This window comes from Notothenia coriiceps, unplaced genomic scaffold (genome assembly GCF_000735185.1).
Source record: "Notothenia coriiceps isolate Sejong01 unplaced genomic scaffold, NC01 NC01_scaffold00021940, whole genome shotgun sequence".
In the NCBI taxonomy this organism is placed as follows: Eukaryota; Metazoa; Chordata; class Actinopteri; order Perciformes; family Nototheniidae; genus Notothenia; species Notothenia coriiceps.
The window spans coordinates 55,735-72,945 of record NW_011354641.1 but is presented as its reverse complement, the minus strand read 5'-3'; the positions used below and the strand labels follow the sequence as shown (position 1 = coordinate 72,945).

The 17,211-nt window shown below is 38.2% G+C and overlaps 1 protein-coding gene across 1 annotated transcript in view; it reads left to right on the top strand.

Moving 5' to 3' along the window:
• The window catches only part of LOC104953541 (sodium channel protein type 4 subunit alpha-like), a gene marked incomplete at its 5' end in the record, with an annotated part of 60,060 nt that overhangs the window by 14,641 nt on the left and 28,208 nt on the right, over positions 1–17,211 (top strand). Inside the window, 3 exons of the mRNA XM_010780488.1 lie at positions 2,203–2,294; positions 4,452–4,694; positions 9,781–9,844. Coding sequence (XP_010778790.1) covers positions 2,203–2,294; positions 4,452–4,694; positions 9,781–9,844 — 399 coding nt within the window. The remainder of the gene's footprint in view (positions 1–2,202; positions 2,295–4,451; positions 4,695–9,780; positions 9,845–17,211) is intronic.

Here is a 17,211-nt window from a genome sequence, read left to right as displayed (position 1 = left end):
TGTGTGTGTGTGTGTGTGTGTGTGTGTGTGTGTGTGTGTGTGTGTGTGTGTGTGTGACACACCCACACACACACACACACACACACACACACACACACACACACACACACACACACACACACACACACACACACACACACAATCTGCCCCTGTGTTCCTGATGTAATGACATGTTAATGGCTACCATTACACACCACACTCGCCAGCCATTTTCACACCATTAGAGGAACAACATTTTAAATCTTCTTAATAAAATCATCAATACATTTTTTTAAATATAGGGAAAAGCTTATTTTAGGGGTGGCATAAGAATATTAAGTAAATTTGCTGAAATACAAATACAATTTACCAATTTTTTCTGATAGATTTCATAATTATTTTTCAGATAAGATTTTTTAATTAATTGAATAATAATAATGTTTCGGTTTGGACTAAAATAATATTTTGAAGGTAATATTTTTGTAATTGTCACAAAGATTAATAAATGTGTTAGAGTAGAAATAATTTTTCGATTTTATTTAGTTTAGCGGACTAAAAGATGGAATTCCTTCATCTATGCGTTTAAACATTTATATTTTTTAGCTTTATATTGAAGATAGTTGCTTTAAGCCATTACAACACTTTTGGAAATAAATAAAATAGTTTCATATATCTTGAACAGATCAAATAAGTTGGATAAGGATAGGTGGGGAAAGCTTATTTTCCATTATTCAGCGATAACATATTGAATAATTAATTTCAAAACACACATACTGACACACAATATGTTATTATTGAATATCTGATAGTTTGTACAGTGCACATGTGTAATGTTTGAGCTACTTGAAAAAATAAGTATGTGAGTATGATACACTGGATTGAGATTTAAAAGTAGCCTAAAAGATGGAACCAACATTACATGTTACATTACTGTACATGAATGTAACCATTGTCGGTTACTTAAAACACTTTTCAGAATGTATGATTTTCTACGCTGGATTAAGATTTATAACCTCAGCAGAAACGTGGACACAAAGTCCCGGGAACTTTGGGTGAAAACCGGGATATGGTCCCTTTTTATAGTTAAATATTAGACGGTGAATACAACTCTCTATACATGCAAACATTCACAAGGATCACAGATATCATGACGTTGATGGGCAAAGCTGATAAAAGAGATAATATTACACCCGATTTCATAATTTCTGATTGTGGTAAATGTAAGCTGTTGGTGCTCTTCCTCTTCAGGGTAGTACTTTTGAACTTCCCACAGTATTTTCAGACTTTGCTGTGTGTTTCTTCTTCTGTTGTGTGTGTACACCCCCCACACTGCAGGCTGTTAACAGAGTTTATCAAAGTAGGGAACCTGCAGGCGCTGCGAACCTTTAGAGTGCTGCGAGCGCTGAAAACTATCTCAGTCATCCCAGGTAAGCCTCACCTGCAGGGGGCGTCACGGACAGAAAACACTCGTCATCGTAACGTGAACGTTCTCTTCCTGTTCGTCCTATGTCTGCCCTGTCCCCGCCCACTTTCTACTCTCTGACCAACCAGGTGCCCAGGCTGTAATCACCCGACATGAACTGAAGAAAAGTGAGGAAGGAAAAGTCAGACAATTAGAAGCTGAACACATGTTCCTGAAACTGGAGATTTGTTTTAGATTCAAAGACAAAAAAATCAACTATACTACTTAACCCTAACCCTTTTAGAGTCAAGCTTTACTTATCAAAACAGTGACAAAAAGCTAGACTTTTTAGGCTCTCTACCGTGAAAGGCTAACCTACTTTTAGTATGTTTCCTAAAAATAACTACTTTTTAAATGTAATTTCTCACTTTGAGTTCTATCGTACACATATTGTAAGTACAGTACTGTTCCCAAAGCATAATGTTAAACTGCAGCCCTAATTTACTCCTAAAGAATAAATAAACAACAAGACACTTATCTAAAGAAATATGTTGCACAGATTGAAACCACAAATATGTGTTCTCTAGTTTGGCTCCATGTTACACTAGAGTTGACACTAAACTAAATAAATAATTTGCAGAGATTTAAACTGTGAGTTTATCTCCACTTTTCCTCCATGTGAGCAACTTCCTGTCTGACTTCCTCTTCCTCCGCGCTCTTCCCCTCTCTGTCTCTCTTCATCTCTCCGTTCCTCGTTGTTGCTCGGTGTGTCACCCTCTGTGTGTGTCTGTTTTTGTGCTTCTGTCTCCGGCGTGCTGCAGATATGTCACTGAGTTTGTGGACCTGGGTAATGTGTCAGCCTTACGGACGTTCAGGGTGCTGCGAGCGCTCAAAACCATCTCTGTCATCCCAGGTGAGGAAGCCAAGCGCAGGGGCGGGAACATCAAACGCATCCCCCCCCCACGGCCCGGGCCTGCAGGAAGATTAAACTCTCATCCTGCATACTACCTGCTGAACAAACCCACTTTTTAAAATACATCTTTAATAAAGTACACAGAGGTAGTATGCAGAAAGAAATCTTTCTCATTAGTAGTTGTGTGTGCACATCAGAGGCTCAGTAAACAGCGACAAAAAAACATGTATTTACACAATAAGCAATCAGGTCTCATCTTGAGAAATCTAATATTGTAAAAATATTTTAAGCAAATATTGGTAATACACAAATATAATGATAAAGAGGAACAATTTTGTTACAATAAACATTTCTACAATATACAGCTTTAATGAGTGACGCTTTATCTAAATATGAACCTCTTTGATTCAGGGTCCTTTATTAACTCTTATGCAATACCAAAACTGGCTTTTAAAAAGATCTGACGCACTGAAATAACACTTTAAAATGACTTTGTACAAAACACTGGATGTCCAATTTAGAATCATTAAGTTGTTCAAATATATTTTGTTATGGTGGGAAGTTGTGAGGCGTCTTCATAGAGAAATAACTTAATCTTGGCTTTCATTTCATGTACTTATTCTTTTATGTCCCATTTGACTTCTTCTCCACTACAATAATCTGAATGTTTAATTTGACAATCAAAAACAAAAGTGTGATCGTAGTGACTCCAGTTTTAAATGTGGATCCGCTTTTAAATGTTTATTAAGAGAAGGATTCAATCCTTTATATTACGTTTTTGTACACATTTGTATCATAGATTTAACTTTAAACTTTCATATTTTTTTCTACCATTACTGAAAAAACAGTTATTAAAATGTGGATATATCTCTTCACATCTGTCGCTTGCTGGCCTCTGTATGTCTCCACTGTGCATGTTAGCATGCAGCGCTAACAGCGTTATAAGCATCTTTAACGTGATTAAAACATCTCCATGCCATGGTCATGTTATAACAACGTCTAAAACTTGTTATAACCATTTTAGCTACATGTGAAAAGCATCTCATAACTAAATATAATCACACTGCTCATTCATTAGCTTACAGACACTAAGAAGTTCAATTATAATGCAAATTAAAAGTCTTTTTCTAATGAATTTACTTAATAGAAAAAAGCTCAAGTTATAAAAAGTCAAAAAGAAACTTTTATTTGTTACAATTGGCCGACGTCAACTTGTCTGCACCCTTTGTGTTCTCACTGTGTGTGTTCCTGCTGTTTTTACCATCTGTGTGTGTGTTTATGAATGTTAACTGGGAGATCATTTTCCTTTATTCTGTTGATGATTACTTTATTCCCATGGTGGCGTTGACATTTATGAAAAACTTAGAGCTGCTGTTCGATGAAAACCTTTATATGTCTTTATATTATACATATTAAAATGATACAACTTTTGTTGAAGAGATTTTCTACCAACAGCAGAGTTATATTTTCTTTTTTATCCAATTGGTGATTTATTTCTCTGGTACATAAAGATGGCTGCCCTTTGGTTTGACTCCATAACCTTTCTTACTTTGCAGCTTGTAAAAAAAAAACTGAAAAAGCATCCTTTTCAAACACAGTTATAAAATGTGTGTTTGTTGCTATAACTCAATTAACAATTACTGTTGCATATTGAGTAAAGGCTGTAATATTAGATTAGGATCAAAGTTGAGGCGGCGGCAGCCATATTTATGATCACCTAATCTTACAAGGAAGTTCACCCAAAAACAATTAAAATAATGTTCTCAAATGGCATTATTAGAACTGAACAAAATGTAAACATATTCTGAACGAAAGAAACGCAGCATTGTCCAAGTGGGTTTTATCCATACATTTGTCTCATTGAAAAATTTGAACAAAATTATTATCAAATAAAATGTTGTTTTGTCCACTAATTGATAGAAAAGTATTTATGCTATAAAAGGGTTTTTTATATTTATATATTGTTTTTGGGTAAACCATTCTTTTTAAAGAAATCCGACTTGAAACCTTTCTTTGAACTAGCCTGTTTTTTTATCCAGATTCTTATATTTAAAACTAAACTTTAATTGAATTATAGATGTTTTCTTGTTAAGTGATCACATCCACATCACATTTCCCTGACCTCTGACCTCGTGTGCGCTCTCTGGGTGGCGGCAGGCCTGAAGACGATCGTGGGCGCTCTGATCCAGTCGGTGAAGAAGCTGGCGGACGTGATGATCCTCACCGTGTTCTGCCTGAGCGTCTTCGCCCTCATCGGCCTGCAGCTGTTCATGGGGAACCTGCGGCAGAAATGTGTCCGCAACACGGCACACTGCCTCAACGACAGCATGTCCGCCAACGCCTCCTTCCTCTGCAACAACAAGACCTGGGCGTCGCTGCACGACTTCATCAGCGATGAGGGTGAGGACACAGCTCTCAATACTTAATGTGGTTCATGCATTGCTGTTTGCACTGATAAAGCAGCAGTAGAAGGGAAAGTAACCAGATGGTGACTTGTAGTAAGACGCATTTTAGAAAGTAAGTTGTAAAGATGAAGCAGAGTCTGGCTTTGTTCACACTTTGCGGCAGAATAGAAAAGTAGAAAGAGTACTTCTTTCACCTCTGGGTGTATGCATCACTTGTGGGACTAACAATGCAGCAGTAGACAGGGAAGCAGCCAGGTAGTGACGCTCAATAAATTACAATTAAAACAACAAAAGCTGTTAAAGTGAAGCTGAACCTGGCTTTGGTGAACTCAGGGACTTAAAGTTCAAGGGTGAGAATGCATTGCCTATATCTTGACTAAAAATGTCACACTTAGCAGCAGAATTGGATTTGAGATTTTGAAAACTGTATTTCTTTCTGACTGACTACATTTGAGAGACTTGGTTTGTTATTGTTGCTCAAACGCACACTTAAGGTTTAACTACTGGTCTTAGAAAAGGCTATTTGAACTCAGTCGTGCTGGAAATCTGTTGTTAAAGGGTTAAAGAAATCATTTCTGAGACTATTGTAACAAATGACCGCAAAGAGACACAAGATGACTTCAATAATGTTACTAATAATAGACACTGAGACTGAAGACTTATTCAGAATGTAGTATATGCCATCACATTTTATAATGCAGAAGTAAACAATGCTAGTCACTTTTTATAAGATACATTTAAGAAATGTAATTGTTTGGATGTGAAAAGCTGAACCTGGCTTTTTATAAGCCATAGCTAATTTCCAGGTGATGATGTGGAATAGATTTACTTTCCCATTTCTAACCAATTTTGGAATTCATACGTTTTCTTAATGAATTTGTCATTGTTGCTTAAACACACACAACTGAAGGCCTTTTAGAAAAGTTATTTAAAGGCTGTTGTGATGAAAATTGGGGGTTAGAGTGGAACAATGTTCTCATGGATACATAAAAAGAGTTATAACACAACTATAAACAGACTCAAAATGATGACAAAGAGACTACAAGAGACACAAACTGTGTGTGCGTGAGAGAGTGTGAGGTCATATGAGGTCAGCTGGTGTATATACACTATTGGACATGTCAAGCATTTGGCCAGGGAACATAATATATGTTATGTGGACATGCTTATACACTCACAGTACATAAGCACATACTGTACTATACACACACACAGAGGTGGAGGTCAGGGTTAGCGAAACACTTAACGCTGTCAGATGAAACCTGAGTGTGTTTTCTCCATGTGACCTCAACGCTCAACCACCTCTGCACACATGCATGTTTCCACTTCTTCATCTACACACTTTATTTGTATTTAATTGTAATTTCTGTGAACATATACTGTATCTGGTGTCAGTCCATGTCTTCTTCTTTTGCCCTTTCTCTTTTCTGTAATATTTCTTGTATTTTTGTATCGTTTTTAACGTAAAATCTTTTTCTCCTTTCACATCCCATTATTCTGTTTTTTGTCTGATCCTCTAATGAGGACCACAGAGAGGAAATACAATCACTACAAAGTAACACAATTACTAGAATCAAACAAATCCAGCTGCTTTTTTGCTCACAAAAAAACCTCAAATAAAATGTTTCGTCTTGTCAGCTGCTGTATGTCCGCTAGTCTCGTGACAGATGTTTTTATAATGATAGCTTCTTCCATTCATCTGCGTAATTAATACAACTATATTGTCTCCTTCCTCTACCAATAACCTGGCTTCCATCTTTCCTAGTGTCTTTCTCTGGTAAGGGATTGTTTCCAGGGAGCCTGTGAAGCCTTTTGACACTTTACAAATGAACTTGCACAACTCCTTTATGACTATAAGCAAACCATATTTTCCCCCAATTATTTCTGTCAGACAGCAGAAAAGAAACCATGCTCAAAACACACCCCGGGACAAACACACTCCCTCGTTATCCAGAAACAGATGTGTAATTATTTAAAGTAATGACGTGTCGCAGAAGCATTGTTTCTCCTCTGTTAAAGGGTGAAACCGTCTCAAATAAAATAAAGGCAACTTTGAGTTTACAGTAATGGTTCGTTGCTAATGCACCTTCTATTTATTCATTTCCAGTTTGCTTTGCCGTGCATCACATCAAACAAATGTCCCCTGCAGGCTCCCATATCGACCCCTAAAAGCTGCCGTGAAATCCGAGAGCCGTTAAAGCTTGGCTGATCTGAAAAACAGTGGAGATCAATGTGGATGTTCTCCATGCTTAAACATTTCCCATCATGCAATGTTTGCTCTGTCTGGTCAGAGCGTCCCCGGAGCTGCACGTTCAATAAATGAATATCAGAGACGCAGAACATGTCCACCCATTAGATTTTTAATAGTTTAAACGAGAAATCTACTTTAAACAGTACTGTATATAATACCAATAAATACCATTTTATTATAATTATAAAAAATAACAGATAAATAAATTCAAATAAAGTAATAAAATGAACAGTTTTAGTTGGGATAGAATTGGATCGGCTTCTTTCCCCCCTAAATGTAACCGTTGTTACAAAGAATATACATTTTTACAACAAGTAATAATAAGAGAGTTTGATGAGGGAGAGGACCGAAATCTGAACATATTAGGCTCCGTTTCCCCCTTGTGTATAATTATGAGTAATTGCAGGTTGTCCAAAAGGAAAGATACCCGACATATTTTTTTTAATTTAGGAGAAATTATGAAAAAGGTCATTTAAATAGGCACTCAAATGTAGATTTGGGATGTTTTTCTTTCTAGTAGTCTGGAAGAAGACATTTGAGCGAATCAAAATAGCCCAAAATCCTAAGATTTAAATGTTTTGTCCATGAAAACAAGACATTGTGAGAATATATTAACAAGTGATTAATATATTTCCTTCTTGGCAGAGCAGACTAACTGCCTCAGTATATTTCCCATTTCGTACCTGCAGATTCTCATCATGTAAATGCATCTCTTGCTGATGAAAATACACAGGGGGAGGATGAGTGGAGGTGTATTTACCTTGCAAAGAAATCTAAATGAAGCCCACCCCCTTGATATCCTACAGAGACAATTTCCCTGTCCCTGCAGCTCTGTGAAATCTTCTGAAATGGGGGTTGTGCTTAAAGAAACCTTTATTAAATGTCAGTCCGCAGACTAATATGCATCTATTCGGGGGAGTTTCTGAAGTTCCAGGTAATGACTGCTCCAATGTGCTTTGTCTGCCTCAGTGACTAATCTTAGAGCTTCACTCTGAGCAACTGAACAAAAGCACTTCAGAAGTTTTAGCTGCAGACTCCCAGATGCACTTGATAACAAATGAATGTTAGCGCCGCTGAAAAGTTTAAGTGCCTTCAGCGGTCAGGGGGAAACACAAGCACCAGAGAAAATGTTTACTTTGTCAAAGGAGTGAACTCTGCACGTGCACCGCCACAATAAAAGATTTTGAACAAATAATTGATTTGTGACAAGCTGAAGTTGTACAGGCATTGGTTTCTGGAGAAATCTTCTGTTTCCCAGAGTACTTTTAGTGATAACATAATGACACCTATTGTAACATATTCCTATTGAAATGCTTTTTAATCTCTAACATAAAAAAAAGAGAGAAGCTGAGTTTTTAAAGAAAAAGATACAACTTGGCTACAGCTGGCTTTTTTATTTCTGACTTTTTGTAATAAGATCATAAATACCTATTGTAATATGTTCCTATTACAATGCTATGTATTTGCTTATATAATAAATATTTAAAACTAAATGATTAATTTTGTTATCTAAATATTAAACGTAATTGTTCATTATTAACAATATAAGATGTTTATGGTATTTAAAGAATAAACAATGAAACCCCCCTTTAAAATGGAACATTCCAAGTTCCATTGAGCCCATAATGGTGCGTTCACACCGGACGGCGAGTTCCCACTTCCTTATGAGTTCACCAACACATTAGAAGAAAGATGACTTTGAAAGAAATGCTTTATTCTCCATGACATACTGTGGTTTTACAGAAAAGTGTTTGAAGTTTGCTCTTTTGTTTCCCAGAGTACATTCAACATGACATCCATTGTAAAATGTTCCTATTGTAATGTTATGTAACCACTCATTATTAAAGTAATACATATTCAACACTGGATCACTTGATATACTTTTAATATAAAACTAAACAATGAAACCCACCTCAAAATGAAACCGTCCATGTTCTATTGAGCTTATTAGAAGCTCCTACGTCATGGGGAAAGTTTGCAGGTTCCCCGCATCAATAAAGAAAATATGCTTTGTTCCCTGTGACATAAAGAGGTTTTTTTAAAGTGTTTAAAATTCAGTTTCGCTCTTTTGTTCCCAGAGTACATTTAGTGACTAGAATATGACTCCCATTTTCATATTTTCCCATTGCATGCTATGTAATCTTTCATAATGTCTGCAGTTAAATGCATTTGGTCTGAATCTTGTGTTGAATAAAAGATAAGTACCCTAAATGTTTCTGTCAGAAAATAGATGAAAATGTCACGGCAGAATGTAAGGTCAGTTTGTTTTAAAAGCTGCATCTGATCATAGATGATGTAACATTGAGTCACACAGGAAATGTTTCAATATCAAAGATACAAAGTCTGATGTTAAATTTCACAAAGTTGAGGTAATCTTTTTCACAGCCTGTCGACTTGTTTGTCAAAAATTGTCCATCGTGGTGTATATTTAGATTTTGGTGTATCAGAATCAGAGACATTTGATTTGTTGCTCCATATCGATAAACTCTAGAAGTGTTTTCTTCCTGCAGACATACATTAAAAGCTTCTGATACTTGTGTGCACTAGTACTTCCCTGTAATGAAGTCAGAGTGTTTTAATGTTCTCTGAAATGACTTGATGTGTTGAAAAAATGCCCGGGCAGAGATGGTTCCTGTAATGTCCATCCTGACTAAACAAACTGAGATTCATGAGATTATTGATCTAAAAAAACAAGAACAGGAAGGGTCATCTGAATGTATCTGAAACACAAGTGATTATTGAATTTGATTTATTTGTACAACTTTATTTTCAGGAACTAAACAAGTTCACATGAACGTCTAACTAAAGTGGATTTTTATTTTTTTTCCAGACAACTTCTACAAAGTGGAGGGAGCCAAGGATGCCTTAATCTGTGGGAACAGCAGCGACGCAGGGTGAGTGCATTTCATCTTCATTTTTGAAAACACACAAAGGAGGAGGTGTGGGTGGGGCTGGTTGAAGGATGCATGTGTTCTTGAATGACGGATGTTGAAATGTGTCGCAGTTTTGAGCTGTTATGGTCTCCGGAAGTCAAATCCACTACAAGGACAATCAATAAGAAACGGGATTATTGTGAAAAGGAAGATATTTGACTCTTCTTGTTTATTGTAAAGAAGAATGAGACAATGTTCCTACTTCTCACTCTATTTATTATGATCGGTTTATTGTCTCAATCTCCAGATTCAAGTCTTCTTTAATACAGCATGATGTTCAGTTGTGTTCCTTTTTTTGTGTAAAATCGATGATAAAGTAGCGTATGTCTTTTCCTGGACCAAATGTGGCAAGAAATGTTGTCAATTGATTTATGTCTCCAATGGCATTGTGCTGTATTCCTGGGTAACAAGAGAATCTCTTAGATATGAGAAAAAACAAGAAACTTAAGGAGTGTTGTTGTGGTTCACACAGGGTTGGTGTAATTGCATATTTGGACTTACCGGAGATTTAGCCGACTGGTAATATCATCCTGCTTCTGTTCTTACAATTTGACTCCTGAGTTACAGCCTCTGGTAGAGAACCGGGCACTCTACAGCACCTGAGAGCATGCGCCCATACTTTTTTGGCACTGGTATACATATGGAGTAAATATGGAAACAGATTGGGCTTTCTGTGAGGCAGAAACGAGAAGCCAAATAAACAGCAGGTTCAGTCAATATTTTCCCTCAGATGTAGAAGCCCTTCCTGTCTCTTCTCTAGTTTAAATTTGGTCATTTTCTAGTTTTGGTGAGCATCCCGCGGCTAAATGAATCTAACCGTATCTCATCGTCTGTTTGCATATCCCTGCCGCTACCATCGTCTGAGACGTTGTGTGACAAGTCGGACAGCACTAGTATCTGTGCAGAGAGCTTGACAGACACTGACTGACAACAAATTGTGCGAGTGTGTGTATGTGTGTTTTTGTATGAGAACGAGACCATCCAACGGAAATCTGTAGCAGGCGAACATGTTGGCCGGCGCTAGCTAGCCATGCCATGTGAAACCTATATACAGATGCTGACGCTGACTCACACAGGAATGGCTTTTCAAAACAGAAGACACATTCTGATGTTATATTTCACAAATAGGAGTTGAGGTTTTGTCATATCAACTCCAATTAGTTTAAACATTAAAGTAGGACTGTCAAAGTTAAGGAGATAATTACAGATTGACATATTTTATATAAATGTAAACAAATATAACACAGTGTATATATATATATATATATGTCAATCAAAGCTGCCAACACTTTTTTTTAACAAGTTGGTCGTGAGTTGTACTGTAGTCCTGAGAAGTGAAGGGAATTTAGATTGTTATTGCTCGCTGATGCTGAAAATGGTGCTAAAGCAAGCGAGAAAGAAACACCTTTGCACATTTTAAACTTACTGTTAATTAAGTCATCTCCACAATTCCAATACAAACTGTCCTCAAACCACAACCTGAGAAGCGTTGCTGCAGCAGGAAAACATGTTAGCCTGGAGCTATAGCTGGCCGTGAATATCAAACCCATCTACAGAAGCTAACGGATAACTAGCATGCTAACGGATAAGTGTGCATGATGCAAACAGGCTCCAGGGAGAAGAGAAAGTTCAAAGGAGGTGAAGCAGAAAGGAGGATGGGCTAAAGAGGAAGAAGAGATAAATGAAAGGGGGGATGGACAGAGGAGTATAAGAAGAGACAGAAGGATGAGAAACAGTAGGAGAGCAAGAGGGAACAAGGAGAGGAGAAGTGGTAAATTAATAAAAATGAAACTGTTACGGTAGAGTGAAGCAAGCAGGACCCAAATGCAGATAATGCTGATAATACCTTTATTTCAAGGATAAGAATAAAACTCGGACAAACAGAACATATCCCGGTGAACTCAGTCACCAACAAAAGACGAACCAACACTGAACTGAACACAGGAAGAGACAAGACTAAATGCAGGGGGGGGTAATCACGAGACGAGAAACAGCCGGGCAGGGGAGGAGAAACACAAGGGCAACAGGTGAACACAATCAGACAAGCAGACACCAGGGAAACTAACGACAGGGAGGAAAACACAGGGAGAGGGACCAGACAATACACAAGGAGGAAAACATGACAGGGAGAACCGAACAGCAAAATAAACCCAAACTAAAAACATGACATACTGTAACACAAGAATCGTGACAGAAACCAAATGAAATAAGGTGAGAAGAGACAGATGTGGCAACAAACTGAAAATCTTAGTCTCTGTGGAGAGATGTTTGGACAGAAAAGAAGGGAAGGAAAGAAGACATTGAGCTAAAGGGTAATAAACTAAAGAAAACAGAAGAAAGTAAAAAGGAAAAAAATGATGGTTGAAAAAAGAGGGCGACAAGGGATAGAGGGGATACAAGCAGGTAATTAAAAAGTTCAAGGTAATATTATTGAGGAATAAGAAGATTGGGGAGGAGGAGAAGAGGAATTAAATGGGTATTCCCCACAAAAAACACATTTCATTTAGCTGACGTTTTTTTTCAAAGCGACTGGTGCAAAAAAGCATAAAGATATAAACTCAGAACAACAAGCCAAGACATTGCAGTGCTGGTACATTAGTTTCACTAATGAGGGGGAGGTGGGGGGGTTATGGGTTTTATTGCCATGGTATAAGCTAAAACAAGTGGGTTTTCAGTTTTCAATGTAAGATGTTTAGACGGGGCGACTGTGGCTGTGAGGGAGTGCGGTCGTCTTTCAACCAGAAGGTTGTGGGTTCGATCCCAGCCCATGCAGTCAACATGTCGATGTATCCTTGGGCAAGATACTTAACCCTGAGTTGCTCCTGATGGCATGGCCAACGGTGTGTGAATGTGTGTGAATGTTAGGTCCTAGAGTAAGGTACACTGCTCTGTATGAATGGGTGTGAATGGGTGAATGACATGTAGTATGTAAAGCGCTTTGAGGGGTCTTAAAGACTGGATAAAGCGCTATATAAGTACAGTCCATTTACCATTTACTTTCTGCCGTCCTGATGTCAATGGAGCTCATTTGACCGTTTGAGAGGAAGTATTGCAAACATGTGGTGGGCTAGTACCAGTGACTTGAAGCGCATTCAGGCAGCCATTGTCAGCCAGTGACGGGAGCAATGAGTGGTGTGGGAGAACTTACGTAAGTTGAAAATCAGTTGAGCTGATGCATTCTGAATCAGCTACAGAGGTCTAATGGCACTTTAAGGTAGACCGACCAGGAAGGAGTTGCAGTAGTCAGGGCTTGAGATGGCCTTGTCCAGGACCTGCGTTGCAATCTGGGGCAGAACTGGACGCATCTTCCTGATGTTTCTACAGGATATCATATTTTATACTTTTATACTAAGTTAATGCAAGACTTTGACTGCTAGTAGAGTATTTCACAGTGTTGTATTAGTATCAGTTTGTCATGTTGTTTCTGGGATTTCTCTCCGTCTGCAGTAAGTCAAAGTGTGTCAAAAGTGTTGAAAGCAACAAGATAGCAGCTGAGAGAGAGAGAGGGAGAGAGAGGGAGAAGCTGCTGCAGGATGAGCGAGGAAGAGAGGGAGGAAGATGAGGCTGGATGACAGTGATGTTGATCACGGCGTTGTTTTCTTCCTGTGTTGAAGCTGCTCACGCATCATGCAGATTCCCCGGGCCGTAGGGCAAAGTTCACTGAGCTAACACACTCTGACACACACACTACCAGCAACAGCACACACACTGTCAGGCTTTTTGTTAGCATGATCTGTTTTGAGACCATTAAATCCATGGCAAGCGTCGTCTCTCTTTTCATTTTTCAATTTATTTTAAACGGAAACTGTTGTTAAGGCACAATATTATCTTGAATGCCTTTTTAAAAAGGTTCCATATAGTGGCTGTAAATAGTCTTTGGAAAAAAGGGGGTTCATTGGATAAATGGATACAAATTGATACAAATTGATAGAAATATGTATTTTAATGAAGGATTCTGTTTGAAGCTAAATATTTAGTTTGTTAAAAAAAATTGTGAATTCTGAAAATATTACATTTACCTTCTTATTTAACTGTTCACAAATACAATTTAAACACAACAAATAGACACAATTCTTTTTGTATATATCCAAGCTTTCGAATGTCAACTTTACCAATGAAGCTACAAACTTTTCTTAGTATAACTACATTTCTCTGGTAAAATGTCTGAATTGTCGTTCCAACACTGGACACTGTAAACCAGTAGGTGTGAGTTCTTCAGTTATTTTCTGTTTTGATTGAACTTCCTGTCCGCTGAAAGTTGATTTACGGAATCACAGCCTGAAGACGAAGAGGCAGAGAGCAGCACAACGACAGGCAGAACTTTATTTATCAGATAACAAAACTCTGCAGGTATTTCTGCTTTTTCTGCACCATGTTCTGGGCCGGGTTACTGAGCAAACGAGCATCTGCGATCAGAAAAACCAAGTGAGGGTGATGAGTGCATCTGCAGGGCTATAACTGATCATCTTCTGTTAAGTACTTAAACCACAGTGGGCTGTAATTAGGATGTTTAGCAATCTGTGCTGTTGTCTTTATTTTCAAGGCCAAAATACATCTCGTCAAAGTCTGCATTTACAGCGATAAATAAACCATTCATTTCTGAATCTTTTTGATTGATCAAAAGCAGTTTAATTGTATGGTGAATATTCCGCACATTGCCTTAAGGATAGTCAAAATGTACTGCTGATATTGATTCTGGAACAAATTGAGTATTCGTTTTTCTCCAAATTTGAAATGTAACATTTGTTTTGAATTTGTCTAATGTGCCAGGCTGTATCACTTCTCTTCTGTAGTTGTCCACTTCCACCTTTTTTCAAATTTCCTCTGGCTGACAGTCAGAACGATAGTCTGCAGATAATCTGTGCCATTTCAGATCTCAAATGAAAGGAATTCACTGAATGATAGAAAACCTGCTGAGTGGAAATTCTCTGATTGAATATACTTCAGTCATTCTTCATTAATGCTTCTAATTAACTCTAACTTCAGACAGGATGACTTTAATATTCAGTGAATGTTTCTCTGTATGGAGGGATGGATGTGACCTATAAAATATGTGCGTGCACTGCAGAGCGCCATGTGACCCGTCAGTATTCTGCTGACATGCCTGCAACATGCCGACCACACGGCGAGGACATTGGCTGAAAGCGGCCGACGGTGGCGTCGTTAGCGGAGGATAATTAGTGTCTGTCATTAGGGGCTCTCGTTAAGCTCGTTGGCATGCAGCATGTGACCCGTGAGGTCACCGGGAGGAAGTTGTGTAGGGCTGACAGGAAGTGAAGCGAGTGTCCGGAGGCAGGAGAGAGATCCTCCTGATTTATTTGGACAGCACCATAGCTCAGTTTATTTATCATGACTCAACTCTCTTTTAGTCCTAGTTTGTAGCTGTCATTTAATCATTTTATTCATTTGCATTTCATTTTGCATGATTGTGTTCCAGTCACTGAATTATCACAGCCAACATTTCCCTGAAAAATAAACAGAAATACAAAAAAGCAGCACACCTGTTTTTGAAGACGAGTCCAAAAAACCCTGAAAGAGGTTTCTGTCCTGGAACAATCCCTCCTGTAAACAGTCCATTCTAAATCATTCCTAAAGGTAAAAAGATAACGAGCAACGATTGAACCAAAACGTTTCTTTATCCTTTCTTTTGGTCCGCTAACTTACTAGGGCCACTTACAATAAGTATACAATAATTGGTGAGAGGCATCCTCCCTAAACGAAACTAAATAAACTATAAATCATATAGGTTTTTTTGTTAAAGTATTTCAATAATTTGTCCCCCTGAAGCTCAGCAAGTATATTAATGAATTGTGCTTTCATATACATTATCATGTATTACCTTAAAAAACAAAATAACATTTATATTCCCCTTAGAATCTTTCTTTATGATTCAATGAGACAATACCAGTGTTGATGCATTCAAGTACCCTGAATGAATTTAGCGTATGGCTGCAGAGTGAATGAGATTTCTCAATAGTGAAAACCAAATCAAATGATGGCTATCAAACATAATAAGCTGGTTATTGGTTGTTTTAAAGTGTTGCCATTCAACATCTGATCTTAATACATATTAGATGTCACAGTTTCCTTAAAGGCATTACGTCTTGCTACTTTCAAAACAGTAATTTTTTTCCTAGTAAAAATCAATCCTATCTTAACCTCCTGTGCTTCTCCATAGCATTCTGAGCTTTGTGTCCGACAAAATACTGCATTCAAACGTTGATTAATTTGCAGATAACTCATATTGAAAACTTCACTAGTACTACTTGTGTTTTTTTTTTTATCTCTAGCACGCTAATTTTAAAACTGAAATCCATTCGCCCTCTGGCCACGCTCCTCTCAACGAGGAACTCCATCAGTGCCAAGAAGCCGTTTCCCTATTATAACTAGAAACCTTTATAATGTGACAGGAAAATACAAGAGCAAATTGAAAAGGTGGAGGTGCGTTTTTAATCATCATTGACCCAGCTTCCTGTCGCCGCAGTCACAGAGAAATATGGCTGCAGAGACTCTGGGGAAATAGCTGCCGAGGGGGTAGATTTTCCTGGAATACACTGCATCATAAGGCTGATATTCATCATCCCATTAGCTTAGCATTCACTGCTGTTGGTAGCCATGGTCATGCAATACCAACTGTGTGTGTTCAGGTAAATTAGCTTGGCATTCTTTTTCAATGCATTTCTATTCGTGTGTGTGTTGCTTAGTTTTCCTGCAAGAAGGCACCATGTTGATGTATGTGTGTGTGTGTTAAACTTTAAACGTGTGTCTGAAAACGTGCAATAAATGTCTCAGCATCCACCCCCCCCCCAGCCTCTCCGTTATAAATGGTTAAAACATTATGTTAAAAGCCGCACTGATCAATAACTCAACTAGAATATTGAACACATTTATCAAAGTGGGGGTTGATTTTGTCTGAGTGCATGTGTGTGCGAGAGACAGACTAAGTGTGTGTGTGTGTGTGTGTGTGTGTGTGTGTGTGTGTGTGTGTGTGTGTGTGTGTGTGTGTGTGTGGGTGTGGGTGTGTGTAATTTGAGTTATGAGTTCTCCTGGAGGCTGTGAATGTGACATCTGTCCAATGTTCAGCTAAAGACACAAAAGAGGTTTCCACCACCTAAAGCCCCGTCCACAGGGAGATAAGTGTGTGTGTGTGTGTGTGTGTGTGTGTGTGTGTGTGTGTGTGTGTGTGTGTGTGTGTGTGTGTGTGTGTGTGTGTGTGTGTGTGTGTGTGTGTGTGTGTGTGTGTGTGTGTGTGTGTGTGTGTGTGTGTGTGTGTGTGAGCGAGTGAGCGAGAGAGAGAGAGAGTTTGTCTGTGAGAGAGAGAGAGAGAG